The 18,249-nt window shown below is 48.6% G+C and overlaps 1 protein-coding gene across 21 annotated transcripts in view; it reads left to right on the top strand.

The window, feature by feature from the left end:
• Positions 1-13,586, top strand: part of AFAP1L2 (actin filament associated protein 1 like 2) — an 88,097-nt gene extending 74,511 nt beyond the window's left edge. For 19 of the 21 annotated variants that reach the window (XM_082052484.1, XM_082052481.1, XM_082052482.1 and 16 more), the window contains 14 exons: positions 1,415-1,620; positions 2,198-2,377; positions 2,948-3,037; positions 3,787-3,871; positions 5,053-5,157; positions 5,825-6,036; positions 7,735-7,880; positions 8,243-8,354; positions 9,295-9,534; positions 9,618-9,795; positions 10,053-10,220; positions 10,490-10,671; positions 11,265-11,387; positions 11,758-13,586. In XM_082052484.1, coding sequence (XP_081908610.1) covers positions 1,415-1,620; positions 2,198-2,377; positions 2,948-3,037; positions 3,787-3,871; positions 5,053-5,157; positions 5,825-6,036; positions 7,735-7,880; positions 8,243-8,354; positions 9,295-9,534; positions 9,618-9,795; positions 10,053-10,220; positions 10,490-10,671; positions 11,265-11,387; positions 11,758-11,784 — 2,054 coding nt within the window. In that variant the 3' untranslated portion in view covers positions 11,785-13,586. The remainder of the gene's footprint in view (positions 1-1,414; positions 1,621-2,197; positions 2,378-2,947; positions 3,038-3,786; positions 3,872-5,052; positions 5,158-5,824; positions 6,037-7,734; positions 7,881-8,242; positions 8,355-9,294; positions 9,535-9,617; positions 9,796-10,052; positions 10,221-10,489; positions 10,672-11,264; positions 11,388-11,757) is intronic. The other 2 variants (XM_082052487.1, XM_082052485.1) reach the window with 1 other exon arrangement.
• Positions 13,587-18,249: the final 4,663 nt, after the last annotated feature.

Here is an 18,249-nt window from a genome sequence, read left to right as displayed (position 1 = left end):
GGAATGAGAAACCTCAACACTTTTACTCCATCTGAATTTCTGCCCAGGGTTCCTGTGGACAAGGCTGGCATAGTGATAATGCATTGGGGGGTAATGTTTTCCCATAAAAGATGGACAGTCCAATACATGGAGGGTCTGGAGATGGTAAGCCAGTCGTCTGCTGTCAGCACCATTCAGAGAATTTGAAAGGGAGCATTTGCTTTTTAATAAGTTTGTTTAATTGGTGCAGCTCTGATCACTTGAGGGATGTCATAGAGTGAGATTTGACTGGGGGTAAGGCTATAGCTTTGTTACTGCTTCTCAGTTCCTTTTGTTTTAAGAACAAATAAACCTGACTTAAGAAATGTTCTTCAGTGAAGCTCCTAATGCTTTTTTTTTTCCCTCTTGCTGCTTTTCCTCTTTTTATTTTGCACCAATCTGATAATGTTACTTTCATATGGATATTAAGATCCCATGAGAATCAAAATTAGATTAAATTCTGGTGTGGGAATCTTAATGATATTCCTCTGTGCTGTAGGACAGGAATGCAAAACCCTACACAGATGCTGCCCAAATCTTACCATCTCGCTGTGTGAGCTTACCTGGCAAATAAGAGCCATACTGTAAACACCAGCAGAGCATTGCAAATTCCCCTGCAGTCAGTGGGAACATTTTTGTTGTTTCTGATGAATCTGGTACCAATAACCAGCTGTTCCTATCAGCTGAAAATGCCAATAACCTACAGCACATTAGAGCTGGGTATTGAAAAACCTAACTCATCCTAATAACATAGCAATCCATTTAGGAGTGAACATGAAAAATGTGAATACTGTTATTTACAGCTGCCACTTATGACTTATTTTTGCTGCTGCAACAGTGTAACAACAACAACAGTGCAACAGAGCCCCTTGCTGCCCCTTGGATGCTGAGAGAGACCTGTTAGCCCAGAGAGGGAAAGCAGAATGACATCTCGGATACAATAGATGATTGCTTGCTGCATGGCCTTGCAAATACCATCTTTACTTCTGACATTCAGAGGACAAGGGCTGATTGTAGCATACTGTTGCCTTAAAAATTGTGTTTGGCTTGAAGTGGAAAGTAGTAAAAAGCATCTTTGGAGGGGGGAAAGCAGCAAACATCAGAAAATGTCTAAGGGAATGTTCTCAAATTTGTGGTCAACTGAGAAGTGTCTTTTGAGTGTTTGCTAACTGAGACCATTAGGTACAAAGCGTTGCAATGAGATTAATACTGGGCTAGAAAGAAAAAAAAAATCTGTGAGGGTTATTTTCCTGTTGATTTTCCCCCTGTAGAAGAGCCTCAAAAGACACATCCCTACGCTGGAAGCTTTTGCATGTGTGAGCATGGCTGAGGCAAACAATAGACTCAGAGTTGTCCTAGAAATGTATTTAATGACAGAGCTTTGCTTTTGTTGTAGAAGATGGTGAAGCTGTTAGTAGCTCCTATGAATCTTACGATGAAGAGGAGAGCAGCAAAGGCAAGTCAGCAACCCATCAGTGGCCATCCACGGAGGCCACCATTGAGCTGATGAAGGATGCCCGCATCTGTGCATTCCTGTGGAGAAAGAAGTGGCTGGGACAGTGGGCGAAACAGCTGTGCGTTATCAAGGACACCAGGTTGCTGGTGGGTAGATCATTCACTTCACTCTCTGTATAAAACTACCTGTTTTCATGAGCCGGGGGAGGAAGTGGCACCTCAAGACATGTTAAATAGTTGGCAAAACCAAAGTACCTCTAGAAAGAATGCTTCAGAAACCATGTCCCCAGAGATTTAGGGATCTCATTCCATTTTCAGAAGTGACGTGGGCATGGGGCTGCTGAGGGAGGCACAAAGGCACATTTGTGGCCAAAATCCCAAACTCCCCAAATGCCTAGAGATGCTTTCTGGGGAAATTTTTGAGGTGGTTAAGCAGAAGGGATGCTTATCCCACTGACTAACCACATAGTTGACCCTTCTAGCAGTATCTGTGAGAGGTGTTTCGGACTATTTATGCATGTACATAGATGGATGTGTATCTCTATATGTATAGAAATGTCTTGTGTGTAGTCTGTGTAGACATCTCAGCCTTATAGGACCTTCTTGTCTTCTGCACACTTAATGTGTGGTTGCACTGAGCCACTTCTAGGGTGAGCTCACACCAGCAAGCCAGAGAGAAGTCCCTCCTCAGCTTCTTACCTGCCATCCCGTCTTCCTTCCCCAGTGCTACAAGAGCTCCAAAGACCATAGCCCTCAGCTTGACGTGAATTTGCTGGGCTGCACTGTCATTCACAAGGAAAAGCAAGTGAGGAAGAAAGAGCACAAGCTGAAGATCATCCCCACCAATGCCGACGTCATCGTGCTGGGGCTGCAGAGTAAAGACCAGGCAGAGCAGTGGCTCAGGGTCAGTGCTGCCTTCGGGGCTTGCCCCGCAGCTGCTCCCACGCTTCTACCCTGGCTTTTGCTGGGAGACCGTATCTTATCTCAGTCCTGTCCTTGGATGCTCTGGCTCCCTTCCTCGCTGCAAGCCTGTATACAAGCACACCACTTCCATGTCCTGGGATAGCTTCTTCTTGCAGCTCCCTGCTGCCTCCTGCGCAAGGGAGACTGTGGAAGGACCTCCCAGCTCAGCTGCTGCGGCAGGAGGGAGCCCAACATGAGTTGGCTGAGGACAGGAGGAGAGAAGAGGCCCTTTCCCTGAGATGGCAGCAGAAGGAGCCTTCACAGAACCCTGGGGCAGCAGCGGGGCTGTGAGGCGCCGGGGCTGCCTTTGCTGGCAGGCGCTCCCTGGCTGGCTTGGGTCCAGCAGAGTCTGCTGGCTGCCTGCTGCAACACCAGCAGCGTCCCCAGCGTCCCAGGGAGCCTAAATCATGGGTGTCCCAGCCTGCTGTGGTTTTGCTTGTCCTGGGTGGGGAAGAGGTGTTGATCCCATTACTGCAGCTCTCTCATAGGTGATGGCTTCCCTTCTGCACAGGTCATCCAGGAGACCAGTGGTCTGCTCTGCGAAGGAGGCACTGAAGGCAACCAGTACATTCCAGATTCACTGCGTCTCAGTTACCCAAAGGTACACCTTGTCTCTACAGTGAAAACGAGCACTTAGGCTTTTCCATCTTGTTCTTTTAATAAATAATAGTTGTAGGTGAAGTAATTTTATCTGTGCAAAGACTGATATTAAGGTAACCAGGCCCCTTTTCTGCTGAAAAGTAGTGTTATTGGAACAATCTTAATTTTCCTTTGCAATCTTAATTTTGTTGCCACATCTTTCCCTAAAACTGACTCCGCCATACCAGGCAGAAGCACTATCTCATCCAACAGGGCAGTTGTGCTCACCAAGAGCTTCAGAAGAGATGTAGACCCTTGGACGCCAGGGCTTGGGCCAGTCTCTAGTTTAGGTTTAGGTGACACTTCCCTGAAGTCAGCTTGTTCCAAAACAGTGGGAGGAGAAAGAAACCTTCATGAGTCTCTAGTGGACACCCAAAACGCACCTATTTGTGTGTCTGGCCAGTTCCTCTGCCCATGCCCTCCTGTGGGGACTTGCAAATGCCCCCACTAGCCTGGCTTCAGGGCAGGAGGAGATAGGGTGGCATCAGTGGTGCCACTACATCATCTCAGAGTTGAGCCTAGCTGGATCGGTTCATGTGTCATATCTGCCCATGTTGGGCTCAGAAACAGCAGAGAGGGCACAGGGCAGGAGAAAACCTCTGCAACTGACCTTGTAATTTAGGAGGGTGGAAAAAGACACTTGTGGCAGGTGCCGGCTGGAGGAAAGGGTCATGTGCATCTGCAGAGCTTGTGTCTGGTGCTTGTTGACAGGTGGAGGTATCTGAGAGGTACTCTGCAGCCTCTGAGAGCGGGAGCAGCACGGATGGCCACCCAGAGACAGCGGAGATAAAAGATGGTAAAACTTTACCCTGGGAATGTGGGTGAAACCAGGCCACTGACCCTGCACATGTGGTGAGGGTTTCTGTAGTGTCTCCTGCCACTGCCACCCCAAACTGACCTGATGCAGGGTGACAGCTGCGTGTGTATTCACTGCCTGTTTTTTCCACAATGAAGTGATAGGTGGATTTGGCGTTTCTTTGCAGTTACAGACTTGGGATAGGGCTTGAGAAACCTGGGTGTGATACCTGCCACACCACACAGATCCTGTGTGTCTCTGGGCAAGTCACTTTGTGACAGTTTGAGATGGCATAAATCCAACCTAAGTGACTTTCCTCAGAGGCCTCTGTGGAGAAGCTGGAGTACCTGTGTGAGATACTGAGCTGTCTCCAATGGGAGAGTTACACCTTCACACTAGGGCATCTGACTTTAGGATTTGAGCTCCATTCTACATCTATAAGATGAGTCAGTTAAGTACATTATAAGATGAGATGTTCTGTTAGAAGTGTGGTGGGACCCACCTACATATTGAAGAGAAAGAGAAATCCATGCTGAGGACTTGCTGGGGCCACCCAACAGATGGAGTTCGGCTGCTCAGTCCCTCCACATTAGGATTTCATCATTTCGTTGTGCTACAGAGAAAGAAAATGCCCACTGAAAACATCCAACTTGGTTTCTTACAAGGACTGCCTGATGATTACACAGCCACAGCCATGTTCACACACTGACTGATGTGCTCAGCCACAAAATGCTGAAGAGCCTCTTTGGGCATAAACATTCCCCTCCCCTCTTTTAGAAAGGAAAAGACTTGCAAGCCATACATATTTATGGGTAATGATTTTTAATTCAATTTTTTGTAATGTAAGAAAGCAAAAGGAGGTCGGCACCTGCCCAGCAAGACCTGAGCAAACAGCCTTCCCACAGCTCCTGCAGGGACTAGTGTTTGGTCAGCACTAACCCACGTTTAACACAATATAGATTCAGTGTTTTGGGCACACCACTTAACTGAGATGACTTGTGCTGCTCACTCACCATCTCCCTGGGCTTTGGACTGTTACAGCATATCCCTGAGTCACAGGTTTGCTCTCTGCAAGTGATGTGTGTGCCACAGGGCTGTTGGTTGCAGGACACCCAGCTGGGACAGTGGGCTGTGAGCTGGGAAAGCCCCACATACATCTTTTTCTTTTTCCTTCCTGGTAGTTAAGAAGAAGTGCACAACTGGCCTGAAACTGAGCAACCTGATGAACCTCGGGAGGAAAAAATCCAGCTCCCTGGATAGCCCAGAGAGGTCCCTGGAGACTTCCAGTAAGTAACAGCATGAGTGCCAGCATGAGTGCCTCTGCAGGGACTTGTCTGAGGGCTGGGTCTCGCTGTGCAGGGCAGGATGAGCACCAGGCATCATCCCTTTCAAACGCACACGTGCCAGGCTGTCCTGCTGTGGGAGGCAGGAGGTCGCAGTGTGCTTGGTCTGTGCCAGTAAATTCATGTGGATTGTGGTGCTTCTTACACATGAAGGTGACTGTGTGGCTTACAAGGGCAGGCAACAGCTCACAGGGTGACCCAAGAGGAAAGGCAGGTAATACCAGACATGCACGCAGAGGGCACCTGTGCTGCTTTTGCTGGGCATCAGCCCAGGGTGTGGGAGTCAACAAGGAGAGGGTTGTGTGGGTCAGCTGGTATTCACCACCTGGGAACAGCTTCATCCAACCATCTACAGCCAACTTGCTGCTCCAAACCTAACCTGAATTTCAAGAGTTTTGTTTTGAACAGATTTTTTTACCATTTTCACCCTGTTTTGTATGGATAAGACAATTTGTCTTTTTGATTTTACTCTCTGTTGTTGTCTGTGGTTTTGTGTTGTGCAGTGATCTCAGAACTTACTCATCAGACATCCCTGTGCACACAAACGAGTTTGAATTCCTTTTCCCTGTGGGGTGGAAAATATGCCTAAGTAACCTGTGCTTGCTTGCAGGTTACCTGAACGTGCTAGTGAACAGCCAGTGGAAGTCCCGCTGGTGTCAGGTAAAAGATGGTCACCTCCATTTCTACCAGGACAAGAACCGAAGCAAACTGGCTCAGCAACCCCTGAGTTTGGCAGGTTGTGAAGTTATCCCAGAGCCAAGCCCTGATCATCTCTACTCCTTCCGCATCCTGCACAATGGAGAAGGACGGATCATTCTGGAGGTAGGCTGTATATCTCCAAGCGCTCTCTGCTTTAAGTCATCAGCTTGGGTGTCTTAGTAGGCCTAAATGCCGGTGAGGTCCTCCAGAGGATCCCTCAGTCCAGCAAAACAGAACTAGAAGCGTGGGACTTCGGTTCATCTGCCTGTGGTCACCTAGAAGGTGTCCCACCTAGGTGGGAATCCAGGCTCTGTCTGATGCTGGTGCCTCCAGAGGACCATTCGGCCTTCGTCTTAGGCACTCATCTTAGGATGGGATGAAGGGTCCTCTGGAGGTGCCCATCTCTCTCCACTGACTATAGGATAAGGTTATGCTTGATACATTTCAGGTGGTTAATGTTAGATGAGAGGAGTGCCACTTAGGGTTTTAAGGCTGTGGTTAGGATGAACACAGAACATCTTCTGAAAATGGAGAGTCCCAAAGCCATGGGTCATGCATCCCAAGTAAACCGATCACAGATCTGCCCCTGAAAGTGCAAGTGAATTCATCTCCATCTGTTACTTTCCTTTGCCTGCATCCAGGGCTGTTTATCTCTAATCTTAGTTCTCTCTGACGGCAGCGTGATTATAGTAGGAGGTGGACAATGTGAGCAATTTCCTGTATTTTTCTAGTGGGTGGAATATTTATAGCTAAACAACTGACTTAGAAGACTGCCTGCCATGAAGTTTGAAGGTGTTTTTGTTTAGCTTCTGATTTAGGGCGTGTCTGTGTCTAAGAAATTTTGCCTAATTACAGATGTAAAGAAGAGGTGCTGGGAAAATTTACATTTTGTGAATGGAAGAATCTGTATTTTGTTGGGATGTCAGACTCAATGTACAGGGTGGCTGGCTGGCTTCCCAGGGACTGTAGTCTCTGCTAAGTAAAACAGATTGGAAGCTTAAAATATACCTTCCAGTTTGGGATACAGTTGCCCTGAATTTAACTTTGTGCTCACTGCTCCAGCTCCTCAAATCAAAGCAAAAGATGCAAAGATGGCTGCATCAGCCCACTTCTTCTTGCTTCAGGTAGAAATCCTCCACTCCTGGGAGGTACATGTGGCTTGTTGCTAGAGCTGGCTTCAAGGCACCATATTTAACTCTTAATTTTGCAGAATGTCAGCCTATTCACTGCAGCTGGGAATTTGGTACTGACCATGTTATGGCAAGGGGCACTTTTTGAATTTCTTCTCTGATCCCACTGTAAACTCTCCCCAGTGCAAACAGCCGTGGAAGAGGTTTGGGCTCTGGCTTAAGGAACTCGCAGGCTCTCTCGTGTGCTCCGGTCTCCCTGCACATAGGTGTTTGGCAATCCCATTGCTGCACTCTGCTGGTGCAAAACAAAACCCGCACATTCTCCTCGCCAAAGCCGGCTCCCCACCAGCATCTCCAGCCATGGAGACTGACTTCTCTTGCTCTTGTAGGCAACCGAGTTGATAATTGTAAGGAAAATGCAGATTGAGTAGAAATTTTAGGAAGGAGTTAAGCAAAGAGCTGCATTCATACATCTTCCAAATTTGCGAATCAGTCCATACACAGAACGGTACTTCTTTCTTCTTTTACTGTGGTCTCAGGTTTAATACAAACACTTGGCCGTTGATCTGTCCTCGTGCAAGCCCAGAGGACTGCCAGCATAGCGCTCTACCTGAGGCTAAGTCAGCAGTAGCCTGGGGAGTGCAGAGGAATTGCTGTTCCAACCTGTACTGTCTCTCTGCTCACCTTGTAGGCAAAGTCCTCAGAGGAAATGGGCCACTGGCTGGGCCTCCTCTTGTCAGAATCAGGTTCAAAAACGGACCCGGAGGAATTTACCTACGATTACGTGGATGCTGACCGGGTTTCCTGCATTGTGAGCGCCGCAAAGAACTCCTTCTTGTACGTCGGGGTAACGTGCGGGGCTGCAGGGACTGGTGGAGGGGGAAGCAGCTGGGCTGGTGGGTCCCTCCACTTGTGAGAGGGTGTCTGTCGCGGGGTTGGGGCTGCACTCACGTCTGCGACTTGGTCGCTTTCTTTGAAAGCACAGTGTGGGACAGAAGAGCGCTTGTTGTTGTTCTGCGGTGACATATCTAACCTGAGCCACAGCTGCCATGGGGTTGGTGGCATGTGCCCGGGTGGCCTTTGCAGTGGCAGGTTGGTGGGGTGGGCTTGGCCACAGGCATGCCCCAAAAACTCAGCGTGGTGCGGCCACACAGCAAGACCGATCTCGCCTGATGGGATGTCCTGATGCCTGTTCACAGCTTAATGCAGAGGAAGTACTCTGAGCCCAACGCCTACATCGACAACCTGCCGAAGGGCAGGATGCAGCAGGATGAGCTGTACGACGACGTGGATCTGCCAGACCTGCCTGCGGTAAGGTGCCCAGCACTGCAGCGAGCTCTGCAGAGATCATGGGCAAACATCTGACGGGGGGAGCCTCCAGCAGTGAAGGGGGAGGGTTTTCAAACTGCAGCAAAGAGGGAAATCCAGGTTTTTGCAAGGGGGCAGAAGTGGGTGCTGGAGAGGAGTCGCTGAGGGACAGGAGAGTGGCTTTCAGCAGGGTGCTGTAGCGATCCTCAGGCAGCTGGGATGAAACCCCACAGTTTCCATCAGCAAAAAGCATGGATCATTTGAAGATAGTGGATTCTTTGGAAGCCAGTCTGTCAAAATTCCTCTTGATATCTGTGAGGGCAAGTCCTGTGTGTAAGGGTGTTGGTCTCTTCTCCCAAGTAGCAAGTAATAGGATGAGAGGAAATGGCCTCAAGCTGTGCCAGGGAAGGTTCAGATTGGATATTAAGAAACATTTCCTCACAGAAAGGGTTGTGAAGCAGTGGAACAGGCTGCCTAGGGAAACTGTGGAGTCACCATCCCTGGAGGTGTTTAAAAGGCATATAGATGAGGTTTTTAGGGACATGGCTTAGTGCCAGAGTTAGGTTATGGTTGGACTCAATGATCTCAAGGGTCTTTTCCAACCAAAATGATCATATGACAAGAATGACAGGCTATGTTGGGGAACAGGGATATCACCCTGCAAAAGGCAAAGGATCTGCCAGGGGCTGCTAGAAGTACAACAGTGATCCTTGGGTGAGGCTGCTGCTACCATTGGAAAGATTTGGTGAAGGACAGTAGGAGGGGACTTTCCATGAGTACACCAAAAAGCCCTGTAAGAAATGACTTTATTCCTTTAGCGCACTTGAAGATTTATGGCAAATACTCCAGCTTGCCTGTGATGCTGTTGCTGCTCTGCAGTGAGACGCTGTAGGTCTGACTGCAGTAGATGGTCCCTTTTCAGGGGAACTTTCTCCTCTTGCAGGAAGAAGTACCCAAGAGTGAGAGCAAATCAGAAGGGGATCAAGACAGAGTGTACCTGGATCTCACCCCAGTGAAGTCTTTCTTACACTGTGCTGGCAAGAAGTCATGCCAACCTTCACCCCTCAGCTCACCATCTTTAGAAAGGGCTGCCAACAGGCCTGCAGCAGAGAGCACAGCCGCGACAGCCCTCGTGGCTAAGGAAACCGAGCCCCGCAGTAAGGCGATGGAGACCTTGGAGCAGGTAGTGTCCTGAGCCAGGGGGCCAGGCTTCATCAGTGGGCAACATCCTCCCGCCACATCATCCCACCTTGTTTCCCCCTCTAGAAAAACCCAGAGAAGCCAGAGCCTGATGAAGTGCTGCCACGGACACCCGCTGTCAAAATCCAGACGCAGCAGCAGAACATCGCTTTCCCCCAGCCAGCCCCCGAGCTGCCGCCAGGCTCAGTGACAGCGGGCAGTCCCCAGCTGCTGCCCGCGCACCGGCCCAAGATGCCGCTGCCAGGTGAGCAGGTGCCATCTGGGGTAGGGACATGACGCAAGGTTGTGCTCCAGGCATTGAGTTTTCCCTGTGGTTCAGCTTGCCCCTACTATACCATAGCTTCACAGTGTCCAAGGGGCTGATGCGTCTCCTGGTTGATGACTTTCCAAGCCCTCATTCATTTAGTTTCTAAGCACCTGGAAAGGTGTGTTTTGTTTTGTTTTTTCCCCTCCTGCTTTTTTCCCCTGGCTGAGCTTGTTTTTGGTGGGTTGTGTTTGCAGCAGCAGCAGTGGAAACCAAGCTGGGCAAGAACAGGACAGAGGCAGAGGTGAAGCGGTTTACAGAGGAGAAGGAGCGGCTGGAGAAGGAGAAGGATGAAATCCGGGCTCAGCTCACCCAGCTGCGCAAGGAGAGGCGGGAGCTGAAGGAAATGCTCATAGGCAGCACAGGTAGAGCGGGGCAAGGGGTGACGTGTGCAAATGAGCCAAACTGGGACCACAGGGAGGGAGAAGGCAACAAACCTCACCCACCTGGGTTCACAAGCGGCAAGGGGGGAAGACGTGGTGCTTTGAGCCGAACCATGTAGCTCAAATTGCACTCTAGAGCAAGAACTTGTTCTGTTGCACTCCCTGTTGGGGCAAAATATAAGGAAAATGTACATTACATGGTCCCTGCTCCCCTCATGAGTTCCTGGCTGGCATCATTACTCCTTTCACAGACAAGAGCCTGGACCAGAGGCTGAAGGAGATAGAAGAAGAGTGCAAAAGGAAGGAGAGCCGGAGGGTGGACCTGGAGCTGAGCCTGGTGGAGGTGAAGGAGAACCTGAAGAAGGCAGAATCCGGCCCAGTGACACTGGGCACTGCTGTGGACACCACACACCTGGAGAACGCAGCCCCCCGGGTATGTGGGGACACCCCCAGGCTGCACAGCAGCATCCCAGCAGCTGGGATGTTGCACAGTCTCAGCCTGCTTAATATTATAAGGAATAACAATATTGTATTATTATAATACATAACCTCATATATATTTATAGACTAGATTTATATATTTATGTTGATTATAATAATATAAATGTAATAAGAATTAGGTAACAGCAGCACTGGGGAAGGGAAAGGGAGCTGAGGTGCGAGTGAGCAGCTGTATTTCCCTGTAGATGCTTGAGCAACAGGGCCATGCAGCTCTGACTCCAGCTTCATCTGCGCTCAGCTGAGCTATGGGCAGTTTTTGGGGGAAGATTCAGGCATCTAGATTCCTTCCTGGGAACCTGGTTCCAATGAAATGTAGTGCCTGAGCCCTGCTCTGTACTAGTTCTTGAGTCCTCATACCACATGGCACATCCTGATGTTGGTTCAAAATCAGTGTGAAACTGAAAAATGCCTCTCAGTGCAAGTGGGCTGTGACTGTTGAGCTTTTCTAGATGGTGGTGAAAGGCAGCAATCTCTCTCAGCAGTCTGAAGTAATCACAATTTCTATTATTTTTGTTGTGGATTCAGGCAAAAAGCAGCAGCCCAGCGAACAGCGCAGAGAACTCACCAGTTAATTCAGCAACGGCTTTAAAAAACCGGCCTTTATCAGTCATGGTGACGGGGAAAGGAACAGTCCTACAAAAAGCTAAGGTAACACACCTATTGGGACAGGATTAAATCCATCTGGGACAGATGCTGCTTTCCCCTCCTGCAGTGGAGCAGAGCAGCTGTGGTGGGATGGCGGTGTGGTGGGTCTCACATCCCAGTCTGGGATGGACCCATGACCGAGCACCACTCAGAGCAGGCCAGCCTGGTTTTCATCTGGGTCTTTTCACCTGGGCTTGCCCTGGCTGTGATTTAAATGAATAAATGTGTGTATTGCTTATAAGAGAGACATCCTTGGCCTGCCCTGTAGCCAAAAACACTCAGTTACCAGATACTAGGGTTGATCCTGTGCACATTACAGCTACTGTGATTTGCCAGATTTGCCTTTGACTAATTTACTTTTATTTCATGGCAGGAATGGGAGAAGAAAGGAGCTAGTTAGAACCATGTTTTTCAGAGATGGACTAAAGACTGGAATTGCCATGCATGGCCAAGGGGATTCAACCATCTGTAGGTGGAGGCTGGGTGTGCAAACACAACCACACACCAAGCTCCTCCTCCACATCGCGCCAACTGCTCAGATGCAGCAACGGAGTCAACAGCTGCCAACAGGAATTATCCCAAATGATCTTGCTCCTTCCAGACAAGTCCCAATCACGTAGCTAAAACAATAACAACCAGTGGCAATCTTTGCATCAAATTCCTAACCCAGTCGATGTAAACAAGAACGTTACTGTACATAGGGGTGTTTTGTGTATTTCTACTCTGAAGGTTTATCAATGAGTTATTAAGGTTTCTTATTAGCTACAGTAGTGTGTTCAGAAGGGGCCTCCACTATTCTTTATTCCCTGGTGCTTTTCAACCTGTCATGGCAAGTTGCAGTCAACTAAAGTCTCACCTGTCTTGCTGCCAGTCATCACTCAGCTGCATTTTTTCCAACCTTCAGTTGAGGGAGATACCCACGTGTGAGCAATGCTTGAGACATGTATGAGAAGCACACAGCAGCCTGTCCAGGGGATTTTTAATCAGTGTCCTGATGGATCTCAACACATGTGCTTGTTCCTACCAGCCTCCTGCAGATTTTTCCAGCATACTGAGGAAGATCCCTGCTCACCTTCTCATGCTGTAAGTTGTGTTACAGACCAAGAGCTCTGGGCAAAGAAGATCTGCCAAGCAGATTCAGTTAATTTTCTTGACGATCTCATCTACTTCACCTGAGGAGTTTGTTCTGGGGGGAAAAAAAAACCCAACACATCACATTTGAATGGTTATTAATAATTTGTCAAAGGCTGATGGTCCTTCAGCCCTGGGGCCCAGGCTCAGCAGCTGAGCTGACTGTGCCAGGGCTGTTTTCCAACCCTGCAAAGCTAAAGCAGTGCTGGTCCCCTGGCTGGGTTGTTCCTGGGGTCCTGCAGCTGCACCAGTGAGCTTCAGCCAGAGCCAAGGTAAACACAGGCAAAACCTTGTACGTTCCTAACCTGTGAAAACCTCTGACAGACCTGAGGCGACCTCAGGCTTGTGGTGGCACTGTGGGGAGTGAGGATGTCCTACTGAGGCGCTCTGGGCTTGCTTGCCACCACCACAGGGCTGGGGGGCAACAGAGTGCTCAGTCAGGGTATCCTGGAGGTAAGAAAAGCGTCCTCGCTCCTGTTTTCACTTTGAAAGTCTCTGCTGCAGAGCAAATGGAGGAATTCGCTAATGCCAGGCCTCAGGAGTTCATCGGCCCCAGCGCTCAGGCCCGTCCCTGTGCAAGGTTTGCACATAGAAAAAACTCGTGCAAATAAACCACTGAACCATCTGCCTCAGAACCCAAGCAGCTTTCCTCTCAAGCACAGCAAGGCCACGGACACTGTGACACTTTTGTTTTGACCCATGATGAGCTGGCAGGAGATCCCCACTACACCCTAAGTCTCTGTGTAGTACCATGCCCTCACCATCCACCCTGCTGTCGTCCTCCAGAAGTTGTCCAGACATTTCACAGTGGTACTGAGACAGCGATGGACGAGAGCAGCTCTGCTTTCCCACCACAGCCCAGTCAGCTTCAGTGGTCCTGCTGGGATGTCTCCATCAAGGGATGGTAAACTAGGCAAGTCCTGAGCAACACCCGTTCCCCAGACAAAAAGCATTAAACAATGTCTCTGTGTCCCCATTGTTTTCCTAACTCAAGGCATTTCCTTTGTTGTAACTGTGACCTATAAAGTGGCGCTTTAGAGGGTTTTATAATAAAATGTTGAGTATATTGTGCGACCGGTGTTTTTTTTTTCTTTGCAGATGTGGCTTGTCCCTACTCCCCAGTAGATTTCAAGCCTATCAAACCCCTGTTAGTTACTACAAAGTCCCTTAGCTATACAGTCTACAACTGCAATGGACTATATTTTAAGTGATTTAGTCCTCTGTGGTGACTGCACAATCAACCAAAAAAATTTGCAGACAGCTAACCCACCGAAAAATAGCAATAACCCAGACAATTTGCGTGGATACATGGAACAGGCTCCTACCTGCATCTCAGTAGCATGGTCCTTTTGCACAAAGCAGAGAAAAATGCATCCACTGCCTTCCTCTGGCCACTAGATAGCAACGGTGTGCCAGGCTTGGTGCCTCCTGCAGTCACTGAAGGGAAAACCAGAATGAGGTTTAGCTGGAAAGGAAGGAAAAAAAATTAGTAAAATAGGTAGGTGAGGCCAATCTTTACAGAACAGACACCAAACCAGGTAAGTTTCTGAAGCGCTTTTGGTGGCTGTACCACCACCAGCTCTGCTCCCACAGAAAGCTTGGCAAGGCACCGTATCTGAAGCACAAAATATCGCATTGAGGACACTGGGTCAAAGACATGGCTGTGTGAGGAGACAGAGCTGCTAGGGAAGGAAAACACACCATTTAATGCTTATTGTTATTGCTTCATTACTTTTTTCCCATTTTAATTCTCACCTGTGCACGATGCAGCCAGGCCACCATAGTGCCCACATTGTGTCACAAGCAGCAGCCCATACTCTTCTAGAAGGAAATTTGCTGCTACAAACCATTTGTCTTAGCAACTTTCTCACCTTAGTACCTCCAGTTCTTGCTTGGGATTCATAGAGCAACCCTCCAATAGCTACTGAGAGATCCCACCAGCCTACCTAACACATCCAGAGAGCTACTAGGAACTGGTTTTCAACCACAACACAAGTGCCAGATTTGGAAAAAAAATATATACACACATATCTATATCTATCGATCCATCCATATATCTTACTGGTGTAGAAGTTGGCCTGAAAATTTATATAAGTTGTCTGGGGGTATAAATGAAATTAATTTATTTGTACTGAAAAGAATAAGATTGCAGGCTTCTAGCAAGTTGACAAAGCTGGCTGGCTTTAAGGAGAGCATCAGCAGACACGGTGCCAACGCTGCAGGACCTTACACAGGCTGTCCCTGGGTGTTGGTGCCCAGGGAGGGTGGCACAGTGGGGTCCACATCCCAGCTCCCCCAATGCAGCCTTTACAGTAGAGGCACCAAATGCATTTGGTCATCACAAGCAAGCACGATTTTCCTTGCTGAGGGAAGGTAAGACTAAAGGAGGTGAAATTCATGGCACTTACTTAAATCCCAGTTTCTTACAGGAGAAAGTGGCTCTCCCCTGAAGTCAGCACACCGCCCGCGACCAGCCAGGGTTCATCCAGCAATCCTATGGAGCGAGAGGAAATCACAGCTGTTAGGAACAGCTCAGACACCTAAAAAATACCTGGCACAGACCCCGTCCCCTGTGCTCCCCTGATGCCAGACAGGATTAGCGCTGGCTTCGCAGGGACCCCAGCTCCAGGGTGGCTGTGCCAGGCACCAACATTGACCCAGCCTCAAGGGAACGAGCGCCCATCAGGTTAGTTCTCATTAAGTATTTCTGATTAAACCACTGCAAGTCTGTGAGAGTGAATTTAATACGGGATCATGTCAGAGAGCCAAGTCACACTGTTTAAATTGAAATTTGCAAGAGGAAAGGCCTAGAAATTAGCCAGGACCTTCAACTCAAATGTTTAATTAAAAAGCAACAAAAAATACACCACACCCAAAAAGAAAAGAGCTCCAACAACTGCTCAGTAATGTCCTGCTTGCCTATGGGATCAGCAGGTCTCTCCAAGACCATCCCACACATCCTGATCCTGTTACCCGCTTGGCTCTCCCCAGCTCCTCCCAACACCCCGATAGCTCCTTACCTTGCAAAGTGCTTTGTCCTATACAAAAGGAGGGCTGGTGGGTGCTGACGCAGCAGGTCTGAGCAACCATCCAAGGCTTCAGCGACCAGCTACATTTAGGAGGAAGGTCACAGTCACGGCACACAGGGATCCCTGTGGCATTTTTGGGCACAGAGACCTTGGCCGGATACACCCAGAGGCTCAGGGTTGGGTTTTAGGAAGCAGCTTTCCTGAAACTCCTCCGTGAGTTTCAAACTGATGCACAGGGCTAGATGTATCTCATCCAGCATGAGATTTCAGTCTGCATTTCCTGAATCACACTTAGAGATTTGCCTATCTGTGTTTAAAACCAACAGGATGGTACAAATGCAGGGTTTCCCCCAACTCAGGAGCCTCAGCATCCCTCACTCCAGTAAAGCCCACACACTCTAAAAATGTAATTACTAGCTACATAATAAAATAAAAAGAACCTGCAAAGATAATAGCCAAACCACATTTGCCACAAGTTAAAGTGCTCAACAGCACTGTACAAACTATCCTGCAGGCAGAGAAACAAGGAAAAGGCTTAAACATCTGCACAAGGCTGGGAAAGCACATCCCAGCTCCACAACCGTGTGCCCGACACAGTAAATACGCTTCAGTTTGAGAGGGAAGACCGATCCTGCAGAGGACAAGTGCCCGAGAGGAGTGAATGAACGATGCTGTTAGATAAACTACAACAGAGAAGCCTCCAGGGAGCTGCAAACCCAACGACATAATGGGACAGCGAGGGTAAGAAATGGCCATATTTGACTCTCCACACAACAGAGGATGTGCAGGAAGGCTGGGGAGAGTTTTCAGAGCAGGCTGGTTGGAACCCAGCCAGCTCCACGGATGGTTCCGCACCATAAAAATACAAACCACGTCTCCAGATGTCGGCTCTGAGTCTGATCTAGCCCATTCTCCCTAAACAAGAGACAACTGACAGTTTTAGAGCAGAGGCAATGCCTAGCTGCAGCCATGCCTAAGTAACGTTAACAGATTAGCTTCTCCGTCTATCCCAAATGTCAGCTCTTCAACTAAGCCTCTGTCTTGCTGTGCCTTACGACACCATCTACTAAAGTGGCAGTGAAAAGAAAGAAGAAAGTCTCCTCTTTCTCCCAGCCTGGCTTCTCCCAAGAGGTACAATAGCGCTGCTCCTGTCTCAGTGCCAGCTTTAGGCCATTCTTTTGACAACGAACCTGTGGAGTAATTTGTGTCTCTCTTTGTGCATCTAATGTTACTATTCAAACATGGGGCCAGGACATCTGCATGAGGGGATTTTTCTTCTTCTGAGAACAACAGATGCTATTTTCACAAGCACTGTCAGTCACTGTTGCTGTCTCTGCCCCAGCCCTGTCCAGAGCTGCTCCTGCTCCCCCCAGGTGATGGACACCATGGGAAAGGCAGCAGAGAACAACCCAACAGTGTGAACCACAGCCCCTGGGGGAGCAATTATGTAAATTTTACAGCTCCATGGGCAAATTGATCTAGTGATCCAGTGAGAATGATGCTCTGAAGGATGCAGGCATGTAGCCAGACTGTCTTTGGAGACACATGCGAACCATCACGGCCCACCAGCTTGTGCTGCAGAGACCGCTGCTGCGCTGGGGACGAGATCAATTAAAGCGACGAGGGGAGGCAGAAATGCCATTCAGCTCATCCAGCTGGGTTCAGGACAGGACAAGTATGCTGTTCTCATCAGCCAGCTCCAAAAGAAGAGCGAAGCAACATGGCAATGCTCAGAGCAATAGAAACAGCACCAAAAAGAAAAGGTGAGACTTGACCTGGAATGGGCGAGAAAGAAAGAATAAGAGAAAAGCATTCACTTGCAAAGGAGAGAGCAAAGCAGTGGCCAGCAGGAGGATAAAGAAAAGGAAAATGGAAAAAATGGGGGAAAAGGGAAAAAAATGGGGGTAAAAGAAAGGGGGGGAAAGAAAAGGGGTGAAAATAAAGGTGGGAAAAGGGGAAAGGAAAGTATCTATGAGATCTGGGAGGAGAAGTCCAAGCCTTTTCCTCCTCTAACCTGCACGTTGCCTGCACTTGCACGAAGCTGCTCAGAACGTTGTCCCAGTCCTGTCCCCTCCAGGTCACTGTGGCTGGCAGATAACAGCGAGGCTGGGAGGGCAAGAAAGGAGTTAAGCCTGAAAGCAGATAGACCAAGGTCCAAAGACCAGCAGGATGGTACAAACCATGGCTCCATCCAGGACCTACAACAGACCAGACCTTTATTTGGAAATGGCTGGGGGATTGCCCTTACCTGGTGTGTTTACAGCACAGGTAACTGGATTTGACCTGGGCCAAATCTAGAAGAAAAAATAGCCAATGCACCTACCAAGAACAACAACAGACACCGACCGCCACAGCTCTGCTTCAGACCTGAAATCTCTTGCAAAACCAATCCTTTTCAAACTTCTCCTTATCAAAAATATGTGACTACAAAATGCCCAGGAAGCTAAAAAGCATATTCAATCACTCCAAATAAATTAAGAGAAGAAAGCAGCATGGACAACTTACAAAACAGAACAGAGACTCATAATGAGTTCTCCTTCCTCTTCCTTGTATTTCCCTTTCTGTGTGTAACAACCATTCACTCCAGCACCTGGCTCCCAGTGCATGATCTATGTTATCCCCCTTCAGCAGGAGCTCCAGAATTGCTCAGATTTGTACATATTTTTAGATTAACTCAAAGATCTCTCAAGAACTCCATTTAAAAA

Source organism: Streptopelia decaocto (genome assembly GCF_964273445.1).
Source record: "Streptopelia decaocto genome assembly, chromosome: 5".
NCBI lineage: Eukaryota > Metazoa > Chordata > Aves > Columbiformes > Columbidae > Streptopelia > Streptopelia decaocto.
Note: the sequence above shows the minus strand (reverse complement) of the source record. Positions and strands in the feature narration are given on the sequence as shown.